General features: G+C 40.7%; 1 protein-coding gene across 2 annotated transcripts in view; it reads left to right on the top strand.

Annotated features, from left to right (window-relative positions):
- The window catches only part of Lepr (leptin receptor), an 87468-nt gene that overhangs the window by 5625 nt on the left and 56352 nt on the right, over window positions 1-25491 (top strand). For both annotated transcript variants that reach the window (XM_048453170.3, XM_048453168.3), the window contains exons 2-4: window positions 13964-14023; window positions 17739-18068; window positions 19388-19511. In XM_048453170.3, coding sequence (XP_048309127.3) covers window positions 13984-14023; window positions 17739-18068; window positions 19388-19511 — 494 coding nt within the window. In that variant the 5' untranslated portion in view covers window positions 13964-13983. The remainder of the gene's footprint in view (window positions 1-13963; window positions 14024-17738; window positions 18069-19387; window positions 19512-25491) is intronic.

The following is a 25491-nucleotide window of genomic DNA, read 5'->3' as shown; positions in this document are numbered from 1 at the left end:
GAGGCCAAGGAAAAATGTAAACAAAACCAAAATAGTCCAGCAATAGTGTTAACTTGTGTATGACCTTATCAATTCTCATTAAGCCTTAATCTTCCAATAACGCTGTACTGTGGCCTGAGCTCCCGACACATGTGCTTTGGGAAGCATATTTGACCTATGAAAGCTGTCATATAGAAGCTGCTACAAGAATTCAGGTGCATGTTGCAAAATAATCTTTAGAGGACAGAACTAATGGTTGGATTACTAAGCCACAAAGCAACAACAACAAACCCCAGCAAACAAATCAAAATAAGCAGGGCTCCAAAGCATGTGCCTTTAATCACAGCACTTGTAGAAGTGTCTCTGTGAGTTTGAGGCCAACCTGGTCTACATAGGGAGTTCCAGGCCAGCCAGGGCTGCATAGAAAGACTCTGCTAAGCATGATATATGTTTTTATTAAGTAATAACCCAAATTTTGAACCAAACAGATTCACAGGCGCTTTTGTAATGATGTTATAATTGGCTTTAAAAAATGTGAAGTCATGTGTAAGAACAGCTGTTACCAAATGTGTGTCTCATGAACGCAAGGACAACTTAGGTTTTTCCCAGAATTATATTTCCTCATTTTGCTTCGACTGACAGCTGTGATTTGGGTGTTTAACCTATGAGAATTAAGAAACTATAAACATGAGATAATCGAACAATTGTATTCTGTATCCACCAACAGAATTTCTGAGCCAAGATGCTCAGTGTCTAGGAGATGAAAAAAGATAAATCATGTAATACATAGTTATGGTGTGTGTGTGTGTGTGTGTGTGTGTGTGTGTGTGTGAGAGAGAGAGAGAGAGAGAGAGAAACAGAGAAACAGACAGACAGACACACATGTGCACACAGAACAAGAGAGAGTGAGACCACTGACTCATTTTAAATAGAGAGTAAGTCCGCTGGCACAAACACAAATATTCATTAATCATAAGTTCCACTATGTTCATAAGGTGCATCCTTTAAAATCATGCATATTAATAAAATGAGACCTATGTGGGAAATACCTAACTATTTCTCTAATGGCCTTGGGTTCTAGAGCAGTGGTGCCCGTCACAGGTGTGATCGAGGGAAAGACTTATAGAACTGGTAGGAGGTAGAGAGCAGGCCATAGAAAGCAGTGCTTGGTTCTTGGCTTGCTTGTCTTCGGCGAACACATTCCAAACCTGTGAATCAGATCTTCCACAGGATTTCCTATTGCCTTTCACTGTCCCCATGGCTGATCACGCAGCTCCCGGACTTGCAGTGGGCCTTCCATTCCTTTGCATTCTTCACAGCAAGGGCAAGAAAATATCACTTTTGGAAACAAGTCAAGCAAATGTGATATCACTGGTTCACCCTTTTTAAATAGCTGAATTCTTTAAATATTATGCACCATCGATTTTTAATGATACGCCATCATGAACTTAGGATGCTTACTATTTTCTTCATTTAAAATTTTAGCTCTCAATTCATTGGAAGAATTCACTTAGAATTATTTTTATTTTAAGTGTTTTATTATTTTGTTTACATGTGCACACACACATGTGCCACAGTGTGTGAGAGGAGGTCAGAGAACATTGTGTGGGAGTCAGTTCTTTCCTTCCTCAGTAGGGTCCTGGGGATCGAACTCAGGCTGTCCGGCTTGGCAGCAGGTGTTTTCACCAACTGAGCCATTTTGCCAGCCCCTGGTTTAAAAAAAAATTAAACCGTATTATTCATATAAGAAAAGTACAGAAATCAATATTTTAGTTAAGGAATTCTCTTGTGAGGATTTAGTGATTTTTTTAATATTTACTTTGTTGTATAGTTATGTTTATGTGTGTATAGATGTGTAGGTTTGTGCGTGCAAATGCAGATTCCCACAGAGGTCAGAAGAGGGCATCAGATCCCCTAGAATTGGGAACAGAGGCTGTGTGAGCTGTCTGATGTGGGTGCTGGGAACCAAACTTGGGTCCTCTGCAGGAGCAGTACTGCTAGTAACTGCTGAGCCATCTCTTCTCCCCAGGGCTTCTTTTTATTTTTTAGGTTGTGTGCAGGTTTGTGCATGCATGCATGTGTGCGCGCGTGTGTGTGCATGTGTGTGTGTGTGTGTGTGTGTGTGTGTGTGTGTGTGAAGTTGGCATTGAGTGTCTTTGCCGAAGCTGGATCCTGTAAGTGATGAAAGGACTCGAAGCTATGTTTTCGAAGTAACAGATGCATATGCCAAGATAATGGGAAAGTTTGGTTTTGTTTTGTTCCAAGACCTGATGAAACCCTGGCTGGTCTGAAGCTCACTGAACAATCCAGCTGACCTCAATCTTGTCATTATAGGAGTGTGCCACCCTACTTGTGAAAAAGTCTTGTTTACTTTAGAAAAAGATGTAAGGGACTGGAGGGACGGCTCAGTGGTTAAGAGCACTGGCTGCAGCTTTTGGAGGATCAAGGTTTGATTCCCAGCACCCACACTGAGTCAGCACTGTAACTGCCTTTAATCAAGTTCCAGGGGATTTGACCATTCCTTTTGGCCTTCTCAGGCTCCAGGCACATCGATGGGAACACATGACAAATTCCTATTCTAAGTGAAGGAATGAAAGTAGACTCACTTAAAATGATAAAGCCAGTAGAAGTAGATCAGGCTGTACATATTTTCTTAAAATTTGACTCTTGAAGAAATAGTAGTTCATGTATATTCAAATGAAATGCTTAGATGTTGTTATTTAAGTATGAAATAGAGGCGTCTTTAGCAGGAAGTGCAGAAACATTAGCAGTAGCTGGAAGCACTTGAGGTATTTGTCAAAGCAAGCAGAATGTCAGACTTGGTTTTCTAATTCGCAGGCATCTCCACAGGCTCAGAAACTGGGAGATCACTGGAGCAAGTTACAAATGATTTTCTTTCCAGTCTAATTGCTCATCAAACACTGACTGAGACTGCTTTTGATTTTGTTTGTGGATTTAATAACTAAAAATGGCGAAGTAATCATTTGTTATAAAAATTGAACCATCTGATCTTCCTCAGAAAATCCAAAGTACAACCATTCACTAGAACACGAGTTTGATTTATTTTTAGCTTTCATCCTTATTCTTTCTGTCTTTCACACCATGCATCTCCATCCCATTCATTTCCCATCCTTTTGTATCAACCCTCTGCCATTGCAACCTCTCCCCCACTGCCAAAATAAAATAAAATAAAATTTAAGAGAAAAAAAAGAGAAAGACAAATTAATCCCATCGTGAAAGCTGCAGTGTGACACAGCGAGCCACATAGCCAACCCTTTTATCCATAGATCTTTACTTCCAAGTGTTTATTGCAGAGTCGTTGGTCTGGTTTGAGACCTCTGGTTTCTGCTACACTCTCGATGCTGGGCCTTTACTGGGACTCCTCTTGGTCATCCTGCTGTTGGAAATCCTGCAGCTTTGGGTCTGCAGGACCAGTTCCTTCATGTACTCCAGCAGATCCTACATGGGGGTGGATGTTGGCGTGGGCCAACCCCAATTCTAGGCCTGGGTATTTGCAGGGTTGGTCAGCCCACCAGCTTTCCCTTGTCCTCACCACCAGGGCGAGCTCTCTTGCATTGTCCTGGCTAGTCCACCGCCTGCAGTGATGAGTGAGGGGCGGGGCCAGTTCTCCCACTTTCATATCCTCATGGTTGGTTCTTCCACACCGTCACCTTCAGGGTCAGCTCTACTCTGTTGCCCAGGTGTGGAGTAGGGGCCACTCTCCCGAGTGCTGCAGCTGATGAGGGGCAGGGCCAGCTCTCCCACCTGCCTTGGGCATCAATGGTCCAGGGTGAAGAGGAGTGCCGGTGAGGGCATCTCTCACTTGCCCATGCTATCATATGACAGATGAGCAATGGGACAGCTCTCCTATGCTCACGGCTTCAGGGCTGGCTCCCCCACACCTCCACTGATGGGGTTGACTCTCTTGGGTTGCCCAGGTGAGGCACAGGGCTTGCTCTCTGGAGTGTTGCAGCTGGTGGGGAACAGGGGCAGCTCCCCCACTCTTCTGACCTCAGGGTCAGCACTCCCACCTACCTCAAACACTGATGGTCCGGGCGCAGGGGCGGGAGTGTCTCTCCCCAGCCCATGCCACCATATGGCAGATGTGGGGTATGGCCAGGACACCCATGCTCCTATTCCAAGGACCAGCTAGCTCACCCATGTGTGCCCTGGCTGCAGAATTCCACCGTGCTGCCCAGATAAGGTTCAGGGCCCTTTCCTGAGTGTTGCAGCTGGGAGAGGGGTAAGCTCCCTCACCAGCTGGAGGCAGTAGGGACAAGGGGGCACATCTTGCCCTCGTCCGGGTGCCACAGATGAGGGAGGCGGTACAGGCTATGCCCTCTCATACCCTCAGGGCTGGCTCACTCACACCCATGTACAGGGTCAACTCTGCTGTGCTGCCCAGGCGAGGTGAAGGGCTCATTCTCCCGAGCGTCGGAGCTCGTGAAGAGTTGCCAATTTTCTTTAGCTTGGAGTTTATAGTGATGATGCTTTTAGGAGACCCCCGGTGTCTGGTCCACTCTGCAGGGTGGATGACTGACTGAACATCCCGAAGTCAGGCCAGACGATGAATTCTCTGTAAAAATTTCTTCAAGTTTTGCTTATTCCAACCAACCAACTTCTCTGTCTAAATTCCTGAAGAGCTTTGAAGAAATGTCATTTTAAAGATATGGAACTGTATACCATTTATGTTAATTTACTCAACAAATATTTATAATTACCTACCATGTTTCTTAGAATATATAAAAATATTTTATTTTTAAAACTCAAGTACGGATTTAGGAGAGTTGGCTCAGCTGGCAAAATGCTTGGCACATGAGCACAGACACCTGAGTTTTCATTCCTACAACCAATGTGGAAAGCTGGAGACAGTGAGTGGCCTTCTCCTGCAGCTCTGGTGCTGCAGGGTTAGATGCCAATAGATCCCTGAAGCCCATTGGCCAACCAGCCTAGCTGAACTCATGAGCTTCAGGTTTAGCAAGAGACCTTGTACTCAAAAAGATAGAAGTGGAGAGCAGTTGAGGAAAGACAGACATGGAGTCATCTCATGCCACCACACACATGCACACCCACATGATACTTCCCATATGCACATGTGCACACACCCACACTAACAAGCACATATACCAACCCTTATACATATACACATACGACATGATACCTACACACATGTACATATCACATATTTCATATATATAAATGCGTATAAGCATATATATATATATATATATGTGTGTGTGTGTGTGTGTGGACACAGTCGCATCACATATATGTCAAACAGCCATGTGTTGACTCGATTTATGTCACCTTGACACAAGCTGCAGTCATTTTGGAAGAGGGACTCTCAATGGAGAAAATGCCCTCATCCGATTAGCCTGTGGGAAGCCTTTTGTGTAGTTTCTTGACTGATGATTGACGTGGGAGGGCCCAGCTCGCTGTGGGCACTGTCATCCTGGGCTGGTGGCTCCCGACGCTGTAAGAGAGCAGGTGGACAGAGCCAGTAAGCTTCTGTTTCAGTTCCTCCTCCGGGTTCCTGCCTTGACTTCCTTGATGATGACGGACTATGGTGTGAACAAGATAAACCCTTTTCTCCCACGTTGCAGTTGGTCATGGCGTTTGTCACAGTAAAGGAAAACCCAGCTATACAAATAATCTACCTCAATACCACTCATCACACACACATACTCCATGTACACACATACACATAGACCACTCATATATACTACATACCTCACATATGTATAGGCACTATATATACACATAAACATATTTCAAAACACATGCACAGAACCACACATGTACACCAAGTATATATGTGCATATTCATATATCATTATTCATGCATATAATAGACCACACATGTAAACACATACAACACATATACAACCCACACATATACACACTTAATATACCTCATACACACACCATATACATATACAATACACATACCTTACCCACTCCCCCCCCCACAGGTATCATACATACACACACTTGTCACACATCATATCCAACACATACACCATATATTCCACATCTCCCCACACAAGCATACACATGACACACATACACAGAACATATACCATATGCATTCCTCTACATACACACATATACCACCCCCATCATATACAAGACATGCCACACATAACACACATGCACAGCACATAAATATTACACACAACCATGCAATAAACATATAACACATATCACACACATATATGTACACACATGCTATACATGCACACCACATACAAATACACATGTATGCACACCACATAAACATCATGCATGCATACTGTATACACACCACACGCATCATACACTACACATATACACACAATATATATCATATGCAACATATATACCACATATATTCTGTACAACCCATACATTATACTCACATCTCTCATACCATACACTTGTACCACACACACTCACATACATATACATATATACCCCACACATTTCACAGAATACAAAACACACATATACACATGTAACATGCACACACTGTGTACTGTACAGATACCATGCACATAAATATATAACATATACTATATACATATATATGTACATATATAATGCACAGTTGCATGCACACATACCACACACAATACATAACCCCACACAATACACACCTCACATATATACAACACACACCTTATATTTCACACACACACACTGTGCACATAAACATATACCATACACACATACATGTACACATACAACACACACTTTATACATAACCCCTCACACATCCACATAGGACATTCACCACACACACACACACACATACAAACCTCATATATACACACTGCATATAATATATAAAACATATATCATATACTACACCCATGCACATATATACATACACATATATACCTGCACCTCATGCACATACACACACATCACACGTCAGTACCTCATGCATGCATACACCACACATGCTATATAAAACATGCACATTATGCAGTCTCACATGTGTATCACCTACATATACACAGTACATACACCATACACCCCATCATTCATATAAAGCACATACATACGCATCGTGCAATATGTCTACAATACATAAATACATACACACATACATACATACATACCTTGTACAACACACATACCATACATGCACTATATACACACACACACACCACATATGCATACCACATACATTCACACCACCAACATACATACCATACACATACACATAATACCACATAAATACCACACACTACATACAAACACAATGCACACACAATATACACACACACACCACATGCACTGAACATACAACACTGATACACATACCATGTACAACTCACATATATCACACACATACTACATACCACACACACACTGTCCTTATTGACTTTTTATCAGATTGACCCAAGTTAGAGTTATCTGAGGAGAGGGAACCTCAGCTGGGAAAATGCCCCGGTCAGACTGGTCCATGGGCAAGTCTGTGGGGCGTTTTCATGACTGATGGTGGATGTGGAAGAGCCCAGTCCACTGAGGCGGAGCTGCTCCTGAACTGCATAAGAAAGCAGGCTGAGTCAGTCAAAGGCAGCGAGCTAGTAAGCAGAGCTCCTCTGTGGCCTCTGCTTCTGTCCCTGACGCCAGGTGCCTGCCCACTTGGGTTCCTGCCCCAACGTCCCTCAGTGATGGTCTGTTACCTGGAGGGGCCCTGCTGAATCTGCGCTAACGGAGACGTCTGGGGGTGGGGTGAGTAGGAAGAACCAGAGAATAAAGAAATCTAGGAAAGGCCACGAGAAACTGACCTCTTACTTTTGAAAAGTAGTAGTATAGATCAAATGTGGCTAAACTGTTACGTTCCAGGTCCAAGTGAGAGGCCCTTTTCAGAGACAGAAGGTGGGCAACCAATTGAGGAGAGCATCTGACATGCACATATACACACGTGGGCACACACACACACACACACACACACACACACAAGCAATGAGGAATTTAAGATAAAATTAAAGGTGAATACCTCATTTATAGTATTAATGTCCTTATAAAAGAGGCCCAAGGGTCTGGTGTTGGGTTTTCTGCTCCATTTTTGTTAAGTAGCGTGGATTTATTTGCTGTCTGCAGGTACGGAAGCTCTGGCTTGTTATTAGGAAGCATATTCAAATGAACGGCATGTGCCGTGTTAGGTTTATTTTGATCAACAATTAGTTTTCTCTTTGCTTGATTTTTTTAAAGTCCTTAATTAATACCTATTTCTTAGATATAAGAAATGGTTTCATTATGATTTCCCCACACGTATATAATATATTCTGTTCATGTTAATCTTCTTATCCCCTCTCTTGTCCCCACCTCCTCCCATGGATCCTCTTTCTTTTCCCAGCAAGTCCCCCTTTACTTTGCTTTTGTTTGTTCTGTGAATCAACTGGTTTTAAGTCGCTGGTCAGTCTAAGAGACCAGATCCTACAGCTTGAAGAAAACAGGCATGCCTTTCATAACTGTCTTTTAGAGACTGGGAATTAAAAGTCGTGAATGTGATAGTTTTTATAATTCCTTGTTTATGGTTCTATCCTGCAACTGACTCCTCCATGCTCCACGTCACACAGACTTTTCTCGTCGAAATCATAGTCTAAAACTTCCCCTCACCTCCTAACATGTATAAACCATGGCTATCCCTTCTGTTCCCCCTGAAGCTTCCCCCTTTTAAATCTAAGTTCCACTTCTGGGCTTCCCCCATTGCTGTGTCCATGATGGCTCTTTTTTCTCATTCTTTTTTTTTTAATTGATTTTATTGAGCTCTACATCTTTCTCTGCTCCCCTCCCTGCCTCTCCCATCCCTTCTTCAACTCTCTCCCATGGTCCCCATGCTCCCAATTTACTCAGGAGATCTTGTCTTTTTCTACTTCCCACGTACATTAGATCCATGTCTGTCTCTCTTAGGGTCCTCATTATTGTCTAGGTTCTCCGGGACTGTGAATTGTAAGCTGGTTTTCTTTGCTTTATGTCTAAAAGACACTTATGAGTGAGTACATGTGATAATTGTCTTTCTTGGTCTGTGTTACTTCACTCAATATGTTGTTTTCTAGCTCCATCCATTTGCCTGCAAATTTCAAGATGTCATTATTTTTTTCTGCTGTGTAGTACTCCATTGTGTAAATGTACTACATTTTCCTTATCCATTCTTTGGTCAAGGGGTATTTAGGTTGTTTCCAGATTCTGGCTATGACAAACAATGCTGCTATGAACATAGTTGAGCACATGCCCTTGTGGCACAATTGAGCATCCTTTGGGTATATACCCAAAAGTGGTATTGTTGGGCTTTGAGGAAGGTTGTTTCCTAATTTTCTGAGAAATCGCCACACTGATATCCAAAGGGACTGTACCAATTTGCATTTCCACCAGCAATGCAGGAGTGTTCCCTTTTCCCCACAACCTCTCCAGCATAAGTTGTCATCAGTGTTTTTGAGTTTGGCTATTATTCTTACAGGTGCAAGATGGCACCTTAGAGTTGTTTTGATTTGCATTTCTCTGACTGCAAAGGATGTTGAGCATTTTCTTAATTATCTTTCAGACATTCTAGATTCCTCTGTTGAGAGTTCTCTGTTTAGGTCTATACTCCATTTTTTAAATTGAATTATTCGTTCTTTTGATGACCAATTTCTTAAGTTCTTTGTATATTTTGGAGCTCAGTCCTCTGTCTGATGTGGAGTTGGTGAATCTTTTCCAATTCTGTAGGCTGCATTTTGTCTTGTCGACCATGTCCTTTGCTTTACAGAAGATTTTCAGTTTCAGGAGGCCCCATTTATTAATTGTTTCTCTCAGTGTCTGTGCTGCTGGGGTTATATTTAGAAAGTGGTCTTCTGTACCAATGTGTTCAAGTGTACTTCACACTTTCTCTTCTATGAAGTTCAGTGTGGCTGGCTTTATGTTGAGGTCTTTGATCCATTTGGACTTGAGTTTTGTACATGGTGATAGATATGGATCTGTTTTCGTTCTTCTACATGTTGATATTCAGTTATTCCAGCACCATTTGTTAAATATGCTTTCTTTTTTCCATTTGATATTTTTTGCTTCTTTGTCAAAAATACAGGTGTTTGTAGATGTGTGGATTAATATCCGGGTCTTTGATTTGATTCCATTAGTCCTCCTGTCGATTTTTATGCCAATACCAGGCTGTTTTCAGTACTGTAGCTCTGTAGTAGAGTTTGAAGTCAGGGATTGTGATGCCTCCATAAGTTCTTTTATAGTACAGGATTGTTTTGGCTATCCTGGGTTTTTTGCTTTCCTATATGAAGTTGAGCACTGTTCTTTTGAGGTCTATGAAGAATTTTGCTGGGATTTTGCTGGGCATTGCATTGAATCTGTAGAGTGCCTTTGGTAATATTGCCATTTTTACTATGTTAAGTCTACCTACTCAAGAGCTTGGAAGATCTTTCCACTTTCTGGGGGCTTCTTCAATTTCTTTCTTCAAAGATTCAAAGTTCTTGTCATACAAGTCTATCACTTGTTTGGTGAGAGTTACTCTGAGATATTTTATGCTATTTTTGGCTATTGTGAAGGGTGATGCTTCTTTGATTTCTTTCTCAGCCCATTTATTGTCTGTGTAAAGGAGAGCTACTGATATTTTTTTTTTGAGTTAACTTGTATCCTGCTACATTACTGAAAGTGTTTATGAATTGTAGAAGTTCCTTGGTAGAATATTTGGGGTCGCTTATGTAAATTCTCATATCATCAGCAAATAGTGAGAGTTTGACTTCTTCTTTTCTGATTTGCATCCCCTTGATCTCCTTTTGGTGTCTTATTGCTCTAGGACCTCAAGAACTATATTGAATAGATATGGAGAGAGTGGACAACCTTGTCTTGTTCCTGCTTTCATTGGGATTGCTGGGAGTTTCTCTCCATTTAGTTTGATGTTGACTGTTGGCTTGCTGTTTATTTTCTTTATTATCTCTTGTAATGAAGAACCTTTCTAAAGGGAAGCCTCTCCTTCCATTTAAAGTCCTCTTATGCTGTTACGGTACGTTTTATTGTTCCTTTTCTGATGCTTCCCTGCCTCATGGCTGGATCATGGTTCAAGACCTTTTGTCCTATTAGACCTCACCCCTGAAAGTCTTCTTTTATATGCCAGCTTCTCTCTTGAATCAACTATTGTTCTCTTATTGCTAATGCCAAATAGTTTATTTGTGGTTGCTTGTGGGAACATGAGTGGGGGGGGGTTATTTAAATAGGTGAACTTACCCGTGGCTTTATCACTGAAGAAAATCTATCTCTCCCCCTAGTAGCTATTAACTGCCTATGTATCCTCCAGGAGGGGTAGAACTTCATGAGCCCATGTGTCCTTCGTTAACGAAGGTCAAGGGGTCCAGTCTTGTGCAGGTAACCATAGCCACTGTTCAGAAATGCAACAGCACGTTATGTCCCAAAACAGTGTTTTCCCCAGCAGTTAGTTTCTTCCTGTCATTTCTTACTTGATGTTCCTTCGGACTTAGAGGGACTGATAGTGATGTTCTCTTTGGGCCTGAGCTCTTATTCTCTGGACTTTGACCAGCAGTAACTGCCGCCCACCACAAGGAAACTTGTCTGACCAAGGCTGCAGCAGAACTAGTCTCTGAGTCTAAACATTATATTACATAGGCCCTTTGGCACATCCTTTATGTCCATTTTTATTATTCTTAATCATAGGTTTAAAATTCTGTCATTTTTATGTCGTGTTTGTGTTTCTGTAAGTGCCCTTAAATTTCTTTTATTTTGGGTGAACATAAATATTTCTGTCATTGAATCTGTGTAAGAAACCACTTTCACAGTCTGTATGCCCATTCATATCTGTAATTGTTTGCCTCCCATATATGAATGGAACCTGGTGGCATGAATTAATACTGTAAGAATAGTTTTTGTCTTGCATGGGACAGTGAACACAGGCTAAACCTCCTTATTCAAGGTATCAACTGATGCATTTGACTACTTAGTGGATTAGTTATTTAAATGCAAGTCAAATCTGTTTTGGGATGGAATTACAGTTAGTTTATCAAAGTATTCCAGCAATACACTGTGTTCATGACACATCCTGATTATGAATATTCTTCTTGGGTTTATTTGATGAGAAGTCTGATACTAGGAATAGGTAATATAAAATTGTCTGTGTGTGTCTTGCATATATTTCTTACAATTAGTTCATGAGGATTCCAAGCACTGAACAAATTTCTAGAGATTTCAAATAAAGAATCAAAGTTCTGGGGGCTAGAGAGATGGCTCAACAGTTAGGAACACTGACTACTCTTCTAGAGGTCCTGAGTTCAATTCCCAGCAACCCCATGGTGGCTCACAACCATCTAAAGTAGGATCAGATGCCCTCTTATGTTATGCAGGCATACATGCACGTAGAGCACTCATATATATAAAATACATAAATAAATTTAAAAAAAGAATCAAAGTTCTAATGAAAAGCACAGTTTGAAAAACATGCATATTAGAAAAATTATATTAGAGTACAAACTGCTTATACATTTCTAGGGTCCCCAAGAGTATATAAACTGGGAAACAAACATACCCATCATTTGATGCTGTTTCTCATATGAAGCATGTTCTTTTATCATTTATAGCGGTATCTGTAGTGAGGGTGCTATTTCTATTTTAAAATAATCAGCAGCATCACCAAAGCCCATCTGAGCCTGGCTATCAGCTCATGAAAACCGTAAACCTGGACACACTGTACAATGTGTAGGCACCTCAGTGGGCTGGAAAAGGTCTCTTCCAGGAAGTTTATGTGGTCTTAGCCTCTCCCAGGCAGCTGGCTGTTCTGCCTCTTCTGGGCAGTTAAGCTTTTCTGAGAGTGTCTCTCAGCAGTTCTTACTGACTACATATATGTTGAGAAAGAGGAACTTAGTGAATCTGATCAGTTTCAGGGACTTCCTGAAGCTTTTAAGTTGTTTACTCCCTGAGCTTAAAGAGATTCCCTGTAGGATGAATTTCTTCACCTCCCTTAGGACATCCTGTTTCTTAACAAGTTCCCCTCCAAGATGAAATGTTTTATCTCAGAGGAATTTGTTACACAATGGGGGAGCACATGTGTATTACCCAAATGCTGGGAGGTGGAGGCAGGAGGATCCCATAGACTTGCTGGAGAGCCATTCTACCTGAAACGATGAGTTTCAAGTTCAATGAGAAAGCCTGTCTCCCCACCCCCAATGATAGAGTCACAGAGGAAGACAGTTGATGTTGACCTCTGGTTCACACACACACACACACACACACACACACACACACACACACACCACAGAGACACACACACACAGGCACATGCACACACTTACACACAGAGAGACAGAGACTATGTAGAATTTCATCACAATTCCAAGCCTAATATATTAAAATTTTATCATTCTAACTCATGACAGCAGAAGAAATAACCTTATTTACAGAGCGCATTTCTAATTGAGTAGAATTTATGTGAAACATTATCAGAAGTTATCCTTTGTATTGGGGTGTTTTAAGCCATCAGACAGACCTTTAATTTCTCTAATGTCAATATCACTTTATCTGCTAATTAACATATTTACAAAGGCATTTTGTAAACTTTTTTCTTTTTTTTATTGAAATTGAATATAAAATTATTACCTGTGCCATAACTGCTTGACTTTGTAGTATTATAACAATAACTCTAGAAAACAAGGATAACAAAGATATAACAGTGGTAATATTAATGGTCATTAGATTTTCTAAAACTATGAACAGTTGCCTAGCTAAGAATTCAGTCTTATCCTGCAATGCTTACCCTGGGTTGTATAGCATAATGAAACAGAGTGACTTTTAAATTTTAATTATTCTTTTTGCTTTGTAAGAAAGCATATGCATCACAAAAATTAGTGTAATTTAACATGCAATGATTCTGTAATATTGACCCTATATATTAGAGCATTGAAGTTAGACTTATTTGTAATCTTTTTTCTTTTGTATTTTTCATAGATGGCCAATTAATTTTCTATATGTATTGCTTTGTTTTTAATTTATTGTTTTCCAGGTGTACATCTCTGAAGTAAGATGATTTGTCAGAAATTTTATGTGGTTTTGTTACACTGGGGTAAGTTGCATGCACCTTTGTGTATTTGGGAGGATATTTCTGTAGATTAATTTCTAAAGAGAAACTTTTATATTGAACAGAAATTTGGTATTTTGGGGTCCCAACCTGTGTTTATAAATAACTGTTCTTGTGTAGTACCACTACAAATGCATGTCACCATTCTTTCACCTTTAACCACATCAAAGGAGACAAGTATTGTGTTTCAATTTTATTGATTTGAATTTTATGTGTGTGTGAGGTTGAGTTGACTATAGTTCTGGTGATATTTTTAGTTTTACATTCCAAATATCTGATTGTTGAGTTTGTTGGTCTTAGACAAATTTTAGGACTTTCTAAATTGAAAGAGACTTTTAACTGTGTGTTAAGGCTCCATAAAGAATCAGAACTGCTGGTGATGATATGTGTGAGTATACACATGTGCACATATGTGTTCACACATACGTGCATATGTTTATAAGCAAATGGATCATTTAATTTCAAAGACTGAGTGCTTCTAAGTCTGCAGTAGGAAAACTTCAGACCCAGGAGAGCCAATGGTATCTCAGTGCAAGGTCTGAAACACATACACACACACACACACCTACAACCACATATATAAATACAGGTTCTGAGGGAATATTATCAAGGAATGGTGCATATGTTTGGAATTGTCAATGAATACCACAACTTTCCAAGAGAGTTAAATATGTACGTATCCTTTCTCTCACCCGTTGTAGACGTGTTCTTCAGAGGAAGCTTCTTCAGCTGTTTTTTTGTTTTGTTTTGTTTTGTTTTAACGGCCTTGTAGTTTTAGTGAACCATCATTTTCAAACATTCTCCTGATTGGAACTAGCCATATATTGCCCATAACTTTTTTTTTAACATAGAGAAACCTAGTTTATTATTTAGTTTTTGGTGCCTAGACTTTTTCAAATTCATTTGTAATTATAACGTATGTATTTTGTTACTATGTATTTATCACATAGGAAGTGTTTTGGAATCTGTAAAATATGGAGAGTTGAAACTAACAGATAAGTGTATTGTGTCATATTATCATTTCATTGCTTTGAGAACTTCATATCTGCTCCCCTAACATTTTCCAAGAAGGTATATATTACCACTATCTACAGTTGGCACACCGTGTGTTAGATCTTTGACCTTCCTTCTTGTGTATCTTCTTTTGGCAGATATTTATTTGTATCTTTTGAACATCTTAAAATAGGGTTACTTTAGAACATTTTTAATTCTTTGAGAATTTCATACATGTATGCAATATATCTTTGTCATATTGAACTTCTACCCCTATACTCTCAAAAAATACATCTCCCTCCCAATGTCATAATCTTCCTTTTCTTTTTCACCCACTGAATTCAATTAGTGCAGTAGTGGTGCAGGGTCCCTTGTTTATTTTGCATAGTAACCCAATATTAGGCACACAGTTTATAGACATTTTATCCCATTCTGTAGTTTGACATCTGCACAGTCACTCTGTTGAATATTTCCTTCTCAGAGACAGACTAGAGAGTTTGACATAATCTTTGTCTTTGTTGTTGTTGTCGTTGTAATTGCCTGTGATTTAGGAGTATGTCTCAAAATATCACATAGCTCGATCTCAGAGTTTCCCAGCTTGACTTTAGCCTAGTCATAGTTACAGGTCTGCTAGGCCACTGATCCATGTTAAGTTATTTTTGTGTATGGTGATGATGGTGGTATAGTTTCTTTATGTCTTATGACTGCTCATCTTTTCCAGTGCCATTTACTAAACAGATCATTAATTTTCCAGGGAATTTTTGGCAGGCAGTTCTGTTGAAGCTTCGTTGGTTCTAGATACACAGCTTTATTTCTGAGTTCTTAATCATGCTGTGTTGATTCAGGCATCTTTTCCTGTCAGCATCATGCTGTTTTATGTACATGACTTGGTCCTATGTTTGGAGTCAGATTTGCTCTTTTTTTCCTATCCCTGTCTGTCTGAGAACTTGCCCTGTAGACAAGGATGGCCTCAAAGTCAGAGATCTGCCTGCTTCTGCCTCCGAGTTCTAGGGTTAAAGGCATGTGCGACCATGCCTGGCTGGAGGCAGCTTTGTTTTTGAACATAATTTCCATAATTTCTTTGGTTTTGGTGTATTTTTGGTTTCATATGAACTTTTGTAGTGCTTACTCTCTGTTAAGAGTGTTATTGACATTTTGGTATGGATTGAATTTGATAAATTCAAATACATTGAATTTATGCACTGATTTGAATAGTAAAATGTAAAAAAAATTAAAAATTCTTTCAATTGTATGAAAATACAACATTTTTCCGTTTACCTTTAATTTCTTTCATCCATGTTCTATAGTTAGTGTAGAAATCTTTCACTTCTTGACACATTTTTTTAAAAGTGTAGTTATTATAAATGGGCTGCTCCCCCTCTTTTTGATTCCTTTCCCCTTCTTTTGAGACAAGGATCTTACAATGTTGGCCAGGCTGGTCTTGAAACGATGGCTCCAGTGGTCTTCCTGCCTCGGCCTCCTGAGTAGCTGGAATTACAAATGTTCTGTGAGTGTATTTTTTCCTGATTCTTTTTCCTCTATTTGATGCTTACTATCATCTAATTCTACAGTCCTCATCAGGGTTAACTCTTGTCCACCTGTGGCCTTGGGCAACGATGTTTCCCACTCCTGTAGGAGCAGACAGAATAGCGTCCCCACATCCTTCTTATTCACCTCTCTGTTTGGCTTAAATCCTGGCATCCAGTATCTTTGGTGGGACCTTGCAGACTGTGTCATCGTGATGGTTTCTTGAGGGTATATGTGTACATTTCCTGTGTCTTCTCATTGCTTGATTTTATTCTTTTCCTTTGAACGGAATATTATGCCTTTGTTTGAATTCTTCACTTTATCCATTTGGAAATCAAAGAACATTCTCTTTGCTTCTGTTTCTTCACACTTTGTTGCATTTAATTCTTCAAAAGCTCTCACTCCATACACAATTCTAAGAATTCTCACACTGCGTTAGTGGATGTATACAGCGAGGAGGTCAACAAATTGTTCAAGTTCATTTGTAAAATGAAGAAAGGTAGAGAGTTAATTGTTTATTTTCAAGAATTTCTTACTTAAAGATCAGCTCAAAATTTGCAGCTTTTTGGGTATAGTGCTGCAAATGCTCTTAGTTCTATATTGGAAAGGTAATGATTTACCTGCAGTGTGAGTTTCCTGGAAGGACTGTTTTGCATCATTTCCTGGGGAGTGTATGGGGATTTTCCTATAGGATATTATACATCTCGAGACTCCTGGGAACGTTCAATAGAGCTTGCAACTCTCTTTAAGTCAGAGACAAACTTTCTCCAAAAGCATTAACATACTGTCGTGATCCTCCTAGTGGAGCTTTAGAATGCTTTAGTCCTTATTGATATCGTTAAACATACAGGTATTTCTTATTTATTCTGAAAGTTAGAATAATTTTACTATAAAAAGGAAGAGAATTAATGTAAATTTTCTCATGCTAAAATATAAACTTGTTAGATTAATGAAGAAAATTGATGCATGAATTTCCAAAGCAGAGGTGCCGGAAAATGAAATTAGTCCAGTAAATCTATCAAGTTCTCAAGTCTAATGCACCGGAAGGGGGAAGCTCAGACTTATTCTCTTGAAGGTTAAGTCTTTCTGAGGACTGCACCATTTTAGTCTCAAGCATTTTCTAGTTACATCTTTGCTAAAATGATCACTTGTGTCCTGTGTCTTTTTCCTGTCCGAACAGAATTTCTTTATGGGATAGCCGCACTTAACCTGGCATATCCAGCTGCTCCCTGGAGATTTAAGTTGTTTTGTGCACCACCAAACACAACAGGTGACGCCTTTCTCCCACCTGCCGGAATCCCAAAGAACGCTTCGGCTTTGAGTGGGGGTTATGACGCAGACCTCGAAGCTAGCTTTAACGCAAGTAGTGTCTACGTGTCTGAGTCATCCCAAACTGTTTCCCACTGTTGCTTTGGGAATGAGCGAGGTACAAATTGCTCTGTGCTAGCAAGTAAAACCGAAGGGAAGATGCTAGCTTCAACGGTAAAGGCTTTAGTCTTGCGCCAGCTAGGTAAGTACTTTCATGTCCCAAGTCTACACTCTTGTGTTATGCCTGTATCCATCAAAATGTTTTAATTATTCATAGCTTGTATGAATTAGCTATCTTATTGTGTGTTAACATGTATTATAACTTTCATATAGTTTTAAAATTAGGATTCATTGTGTGACAAATAAATATGCTCTGTTCATTTTTATAGCTTGTAAGACTATCATTAAAGGAACAATTTTACTTGTAAATATGCTCTTCAGAGTCTAAATTTTCTTGGAAGCAAAATAAAAATGCACACTTAAAATAGATAAAATATCAAATTACTAGCACCACTGTTGAAGTAGTGAAATTTCAAAATGTTTAAAATTATAATGAATTATGCAGATGAGGAATCTCCCCGAAACAATATGTTATGCTGAATGAGTTTAATTGTTGTCTTAAGAATAATGTATACTGAAAGCAGCAAGCTTGGTTAATTTTGTATATAAAAATTAAAACAGCAAAACAATTTTTAAGTCTTCTGAAGGGACATGGAAGACTCAACTGTCTCAATTATATGAAAAGACCCCAAATAGGGAAGAATAGGGATACCTAAGTAAGGACTCTTGTGTGGTGCTAGTTGGATTTCCCAGTTGATATTAGTGACCCTTCAGTTCAGATAGTTCTTTAGTCAGACCAGCCCTGGTCTCTGCACAGTACTAAAAGAAATATCTTTATCTGTAACTGTAGTATCTATCTCCAGCCTGTCATAGTGGCACATGAATGGCAAAGACAGGAGGACAGTGAGTTCCAGACCAGCCTGGGCTACTAAGTGAGACACCAAACCAAACAAAAGAAATCTTCAGATATTGTCAGATGTCCCCCATCTGCCTGGTTTAACACTTTACGCAGGAAAAAGGATATTAAGTTGAAATCAGTTTAGAGTAAGAAAGGATTAGAGAGATGGCTCAATGGTTAAGAACACTTGCTGTTCTCACAGAGGACCTGGGTTTGGGGACTCAGTGCTTAAGAGCACTTGCTGCGTTTGCAGAGGACCTGTTTTGGTTCTTAGCAGTCATGTCAGGAGACTCACAACCACTTCTAACTTCAGTCCAGGTGATCTGATGCTCTCTTCTGGCCTCTGTGGAATGCATGCCTTTGGTGCACTTAAAATCATTCAGGCACACACACACACACACACACACACACACACACACACACACACACGAGAGAGAGAGAGAGAGAGAGAGAGAGAGAGAGAGAGAGAGAGAGAGAGATCCGCCTGCCTCTGCCTCACGAGTTCTGGGATTAATGGCATGTGTCACCACTGCCCTGTGTAATGCAGTTTATTTTTAATGCAGGTGTAAATTGGGACATCGAGTGCTGGATGAAAGGTGACTTGACCTTATTCAGCTGTCACATGGAGCCATTGCTTAAGAATCCCCTCAAGAATTATGACTCTAAGGTCCATCTTTTATATGATCTGTGAGTACTGATGGGATTAAGTTGACTAGTCATCTGACCTGATTTGTTTACAGTACAGACACAGACTATGAACCTCTCTCACCCCTGCGCGCTCTTTGCAGCTGTGCACATTATGAAAAGTTGTTTGTATGCTTTTACATCCATCTCCCCCATTAGGTTTCCCCTTTCTCTTCCTGTTTATTTAGGCGTGGAGACGCTGCAGATGTGGATGGACATACAGTCTAAAGGATATGTGGACGCTGTCAGATTAGTCCTTGTGTGAGCTGGCTAATGTGTTTATTATAGGAATTACCCTAATGTTCTTTCCGACACATCCCTATCCATTTGCTGACCGAGAGAGGTTGTTCACTGTGTATAAACTGCATTGAAAACATTGCCAACATGAATGGCTTAAAAAAAAAAAAAACCTTGGCATTGTCTTTAGGAAGATTTTAAATGAATGGGCAGCAGTTGGAGGTCTATCAGAAGGACTGAGGTTTTATTGAGGGCCTGTTATAATGAAGAAGGTGTCGAGATGCCTACTTTCGAATGACCTGGTAAATTCACAAAGCCAGCAGAACTCAGATGCGCCATAGCAAGAGGACTTGGGACTTATAGACTGCCGCCCTGAAGGAGGCTCCTTCTGTGGTGGGTAGCTGGATCAAAGATGTGTCCAGGAGAATACCCAGATTGAACGAGCTGATAATGCTGCAGTAATGAAAGGGGACAAGGAAGAAAGTGAAGACTCTAGTTTCCATTTTATATTGATTGATTAAACCATCCTAAGAATGTTAGATGTTTTTGTAAGCTCTCTATTTTAGAGATTCTGTAAGGGTGCAAGGCGCCTAAGATAAAACAAACCTTTTACTTCCATCCTTAAAAATATCTATACAGTAAGAGCTGAACGATAGAGAGAAAAGCCGTGAAAAGCCACCCTCTGGGCAGGACACAGACACTGCAATCAGGAACTCACAGCACCTGTGGTTGCCTGCACTGGGCCTGCTCAAGACTGGCTCTGTCCATCATCACTCATGGATGTGGGAGGGCTTCTTGGGGCTCTGCTCATTGTATTAGTCACTTTTTTTATTTCTGTGAAAAGACATCCTGGCCAAAGCAATTCATAAAGAAACAGAGTTTAACTGGGCTTATGGTTTCAGAGGCTTAGAGTCCATGATGGGAGAGTGAAGGGATGACAGCAGGGACAGCTGAGAGTTCACATCTCAAAATGCAAAGTAGGCAATAGAGAGCACAGCGGGAATGGTGCAAGTCTTTTGACACCTCAAAGCCATCCCCCCAGTGGCATACTTCCTCCTACTAAGCCACACCTCCTAATCCTCCCCAAACAGTTCCACCAACGGGGAGCCAAGTATTCAAAGATATGTGTCTATGGAGGGCATTCTCACTCAAACTACCACATCCTCTATGCTGAACTAAGAGCTACAGATGGATTCTGGGAGAGGAAGAGTCATTGTCTTTACTCATGTAGCCACTGGTGAACCTGCCGGGCCCCAATGGACAGTTCAAAACCCATGATGGCCCTGGGTAAGCTCAATGGGTCACACCACAAAACAAAGAGAGTTGACTATAGGGAAAGGATTTGTGAATAAGGATTGGCAGAAGTGAGTTAAGAAAGGATATAGTAAGAGCAATCAAAACGTTTTATACACATGTATGGAAGTGTCAAGAAACTAATCATTGACTAAATATTAAAAACTCAAAAGTATTATTCAGTGTTCTTCCCTAAAGCCAATGACACAAGTTCTATTATAGTTTTTTTAATCACTAATTTTTTAATCCATTTTAAAATGGAGTGATTAATCCATTTTTTCCTTCAGGCTCATTTATGTGGCTCCATCTACTAAAATTTGCAGACCAGTCCTTTTTAGTAGCAGAGAGACAAATAGTCTTTATCTGGTCCAGGTGTTTTGAAAAGCATCTGCCTATGACTAAACACAGCTGTCCCATCTTTCGTTCAGAAGGCAGGTGGTAAAGGAACACCTGCTCTTAAAACACAGCAGGAGTTCCAGAGTTAAGAACCCAAAGTCCAGCAGCAAGTACTGGTGATAAAAGGAAGAATGAATGTTTGTGAGGCCTCTAGTCCATGCCATATTTACTTACTGGCTTTACAAAAAAATGTGTACTTTGTTGAGTGGAATTAAAATTGTGTTTACCCTCATGACTATGTGAGCTATTAGGTACATTCAGCCCTACTGTGGTCTCAGTCAGGGGCTAAAATGATTGGTATGGACATTTTTTTGTCGTGTATCATTCTGTTTGTATGACAAAAGAGAATTATTTTTTCAATGATTGAATAAAAAGTCCTAGATGTAAGAAATTTGCAGATATAATTTAGTTAGGGTATAGTTGATTTCTTTCAGTCATTCTGGCTAAAAGGGACCACTGATTTGACAATTAATTCTAAATCCAAGTAAGAACACACACTTAATCTACTGACTTGTAAGTATTTTATTAGCTCTTCCTATACATCTGATAGCTAATGAAGCAGGAAGCCTTTATACTGACTGTCTTATACATTCACAATCCTTGGCAATACATCTGTGAGCTACGGGCAATGGGCCTTCATTTCTGTTAGTTCAACCTGCACAAATCATTAATGTGGTGGTTTGAAAGAAAATGGCCCCCAAAGGGACTGGCACTGTTAGGAAGTGTGGCCTTAATGGAGAAAGTGTGTCACTATGGTGGTGGGCTTTGAGGTCTCTTTTCTCAAGCTTCGCTCAATGTGACAGTCAGTCAACCTCCTGTTGCCTGCAAGATGTAGCCCTCTCAGCTCCAGCACTATGTCTGCCTGCATGCTGCCATGCTCCCCTTCATGGACATAAAGGATTGAACCTCTGAAACTGTAAGCGAGCCACCCTCAATTAAATGTTTTCTTTATAAGAGTTGCCATGGTCATGGTGTCTCTTCACAGCAATAGAAACCCCAACTAAGACAATGAAGAATAATCCATCATACTTGGAAGAGGGGCTCTCAACTGAGGAACTGCGTCTGTGAGATTGGCCTGTCTATACGTCTGATTTTCTTGATTGCTGGTTGATGTAGGAGGGTCCAGCCCTTTGTGGACAGTGCCATCCTCGGCGGGTGGGCCTGGGTTGTGTACAGATCAAGACAATGAGCAGCTTTTCTCTGTGGTTTCTGCTTCAAGCTCCTGCTTTGCGCTCCCAAGGTGTCTTTCCCATGGTGAACTGGAATCTAGAAGCCGAATAAACCCTTTCTCCATCAAGCTGTTTTTAATCATAGCAATAGAAAAGCAGACTAGAGCCATGGGGAGAGCAATCATGACTGTTGGTGGAAAGTACTCCTGAAAGACAGGTGGATAAATCCCTGGCCTCTTTCTAGTTGTTACGGCATTGAATCTTAACCTTGCTTGCTCAGCCTCCATGGACATTTGCTGTTTGTGGGCATAACCCGCCAGAATTCCCAGACCTTTGGCTTGTGTTATATTCTATGTACACTATGTCCGGGGCCAGTCTTCTGTGTGTGTGTGGGGGGAGGAGTAGGGCATTGTAAAAGTCAACTCAGAACCAAAATGCTGTGAGTTACTTTTGCCCATGGCTAGGAAATTAATTTTGGTGTTGGATCATGAAATGGAGGTTACATTTATGGATGGGAAGCTCTTTGCTTCTTTCACCAGTAGGGATGTCTACTTCTCAGATGCTTATGCCCAGAAAGGTAGCTTCTGCTGAAATGCTGTGGGGTTGGAAGCCAGAGAGAATATATGTTCTATTATATCTAGATACAGGCTGTTGGTTTTGATTGAGTGTCATTCCCAGATGTTTGGCTTCTAGAATCAATTCTATTCTGAAGACTACTGCAACATCTCTGAATGCTTTGACAATGCTCTTATGTCCAATGCTTTATGCAACATGACTTTATGGCCAAGCTTACTTATTCAGAAATGTTGGGGCTTGCTTTAAGACAGTAATTAAATGTATCATTTTATTTTAAGGAAATCACCATTTTGTTCCATCAAAATTCACAAGCAAAATCGTTCAAAGGCTTCCATGTGTAAAAAAACTGTGTTTTTCCAGGAGCTAAAATTTGATGTTTAAAAAGGATTTAAAAACCTATAAATATGTCCTCAAATGGACAGCATTGTTTGAGCTCAGATATTAATGTTTGTCTGAGAACCTGAAGGAGAGATACTCTAACAAATGTGATATGCTGGGACTGCTTTAGACATTTATTTTTGACTAGGGAGGAAGTTCTTCCTTTCCTTTGTGAGTTCCCTACTGTGAGCCTCACGTTCTGAGTGTGGGGAATAGTGTTCATAACAGGCTTTCCCTTTGTTATGTAATGAGACTTTTCCTGGTGAAACTATACACACTACTATTCACTCTAGATAGGGAGCCCATGACAGACCAAAGTAAGAATACCATCCTAGTCCACCTTGGTGAACCAATGAGTTTTATTGGGGTTATATACAGGTACATAAGTGGGGAGTTACTTATAGGAAAAGAAATGACAAAAACAGATGTACCACCAAAACTCACCCCAATACCAGTGACTGCTGCAGCAAAGTCAGGGACTTGGAAAACACTGCACATCTGTAGGTTTTTTCCAGTGACTCAGTTGTTCTAAACCCCTTCCAGTCCTCAGTCTGGCTGATTTCTGTTTCTTACTGTTTACTGTGGAAGGGAGGGAGGGACCTAGTGAATCTGGTCAGTTTCAGGGACTTGCTGAAGTTATTTGAATTGACTACCTTCTGGCTTAAGGAACTTCCCTGCAGGATGTTTCCACCTGGTAGGAAAACCCTACACAATTCCCTTCAATGTGGAGCTAACAATGTGTTGTAAAAACATAAAATGCTGCAGTCCAGTTTGAAAGTGTGGTCATGTAATAAAAAGAGGCACACATGAATTAAGAGGGAGTGGAGAGCATTGGCGGATGCCTGAGGCACAGATGACAGAGCTGGAAGACTGAAGACTGAGTGTGGTTGAGCTGGGAAGCCAGTGAACACAGGAGCAGTGTCCAGGTCAGGTCGAGAAGAGCTGCCTGCCAAGTCACTCTGGGGAGTGACTTTGGACCTTCCTGGCTACTAAAGGCAGCTTTACTTTTCCACTCCCCAGTTTTCAATCAACATTTGGTGATTTCAAAATCCACACACGTGAGCTTCAGGGCCTTGAAAGGCTTCTGTGTTCTTCCCGACCCCGCCTACTGTACCTGTTGTCACATGCATCCTCCAGACTTGTCAACACTTATAAACTTGCTTTTCCTAGAAACTCAATACGAAAAATTCCACACCTTGACCAGCTTTCCTCTCACCAATGCTAGTCCTGTCCCTCTGTAGCTTCAGGAATGATGCCCCATGAGTCTTGGCTTCTCTCTCTTGAGGTACTCGGTCTCATTCTTTGGGACCTCCCTTCTTTTGTCTCCTTTATGAAAGACACCCGCTTTTGTTCTTTAAAAAGATATGATGGAATGCCCCGAGCAGCCTGCGAGCCAGGCAGAGGCTGCCGCCAGAGCAGTGCAGGGTCCCCGGGCAAGGATGCGGTGGACGGAAGAGTAAATGGACATAAGGCTATACAATATTATTTAGAGGAGAGGGAGATATTTATTACTTAAAGAAGAGAAAAACAGAAAGACATTAAGAAAAACATAGGGAGAGACAGAGAAACGTGTGTACACACCAAGAGAGGGGGGACACAGAGAGAGTTAAGATGGTGACCAGGAGGTCAGACGTGGCTGGGAAGTGGGCATGGTTAGTCCTTAAAGGCACTGCAAAGGAATAACATTCCCGGATCCTTTTTATAATAAAAAGTAGAAGGTTAGACATTACAGTTTGAAGGAATTGGGGCGGCGAATTCTCAAGACTGCTTCCGGCTGATTTGTGGACATTGTCTTTGGGGGATGGGGGAGATCTGAGAAAAGGCTGGGTGCTGTTCACATCCTGGCATAGCTGGTCTCTGTTGCTGACAGGTGTCTGTGGCATGGAAATGTTTGGTGTCCCTTGTACCTGGTTAGGGTGTTGGTGGAACAGAGG

The sequence above is a fragment of the Myodes glareolus genome, chromosome 3 (assembly GCF_982192425.1).
Source record: "Myodes glareolus chromosome 3, mMyoGla1.1, whole genome shotgun sequence".
In the NCBI taxonomy this organism is placed as follows: Eukaryota; Metazoa; Chordata; class Mammalia; order Rodentia; family Cricetidae; genus Myodes; species Myodes glareolus.
The sequence above is the reverse complement of the archived record's forward strand: the minus strand, read 5'-3'. Positions and strand labels throughout refer to the sequence as shown.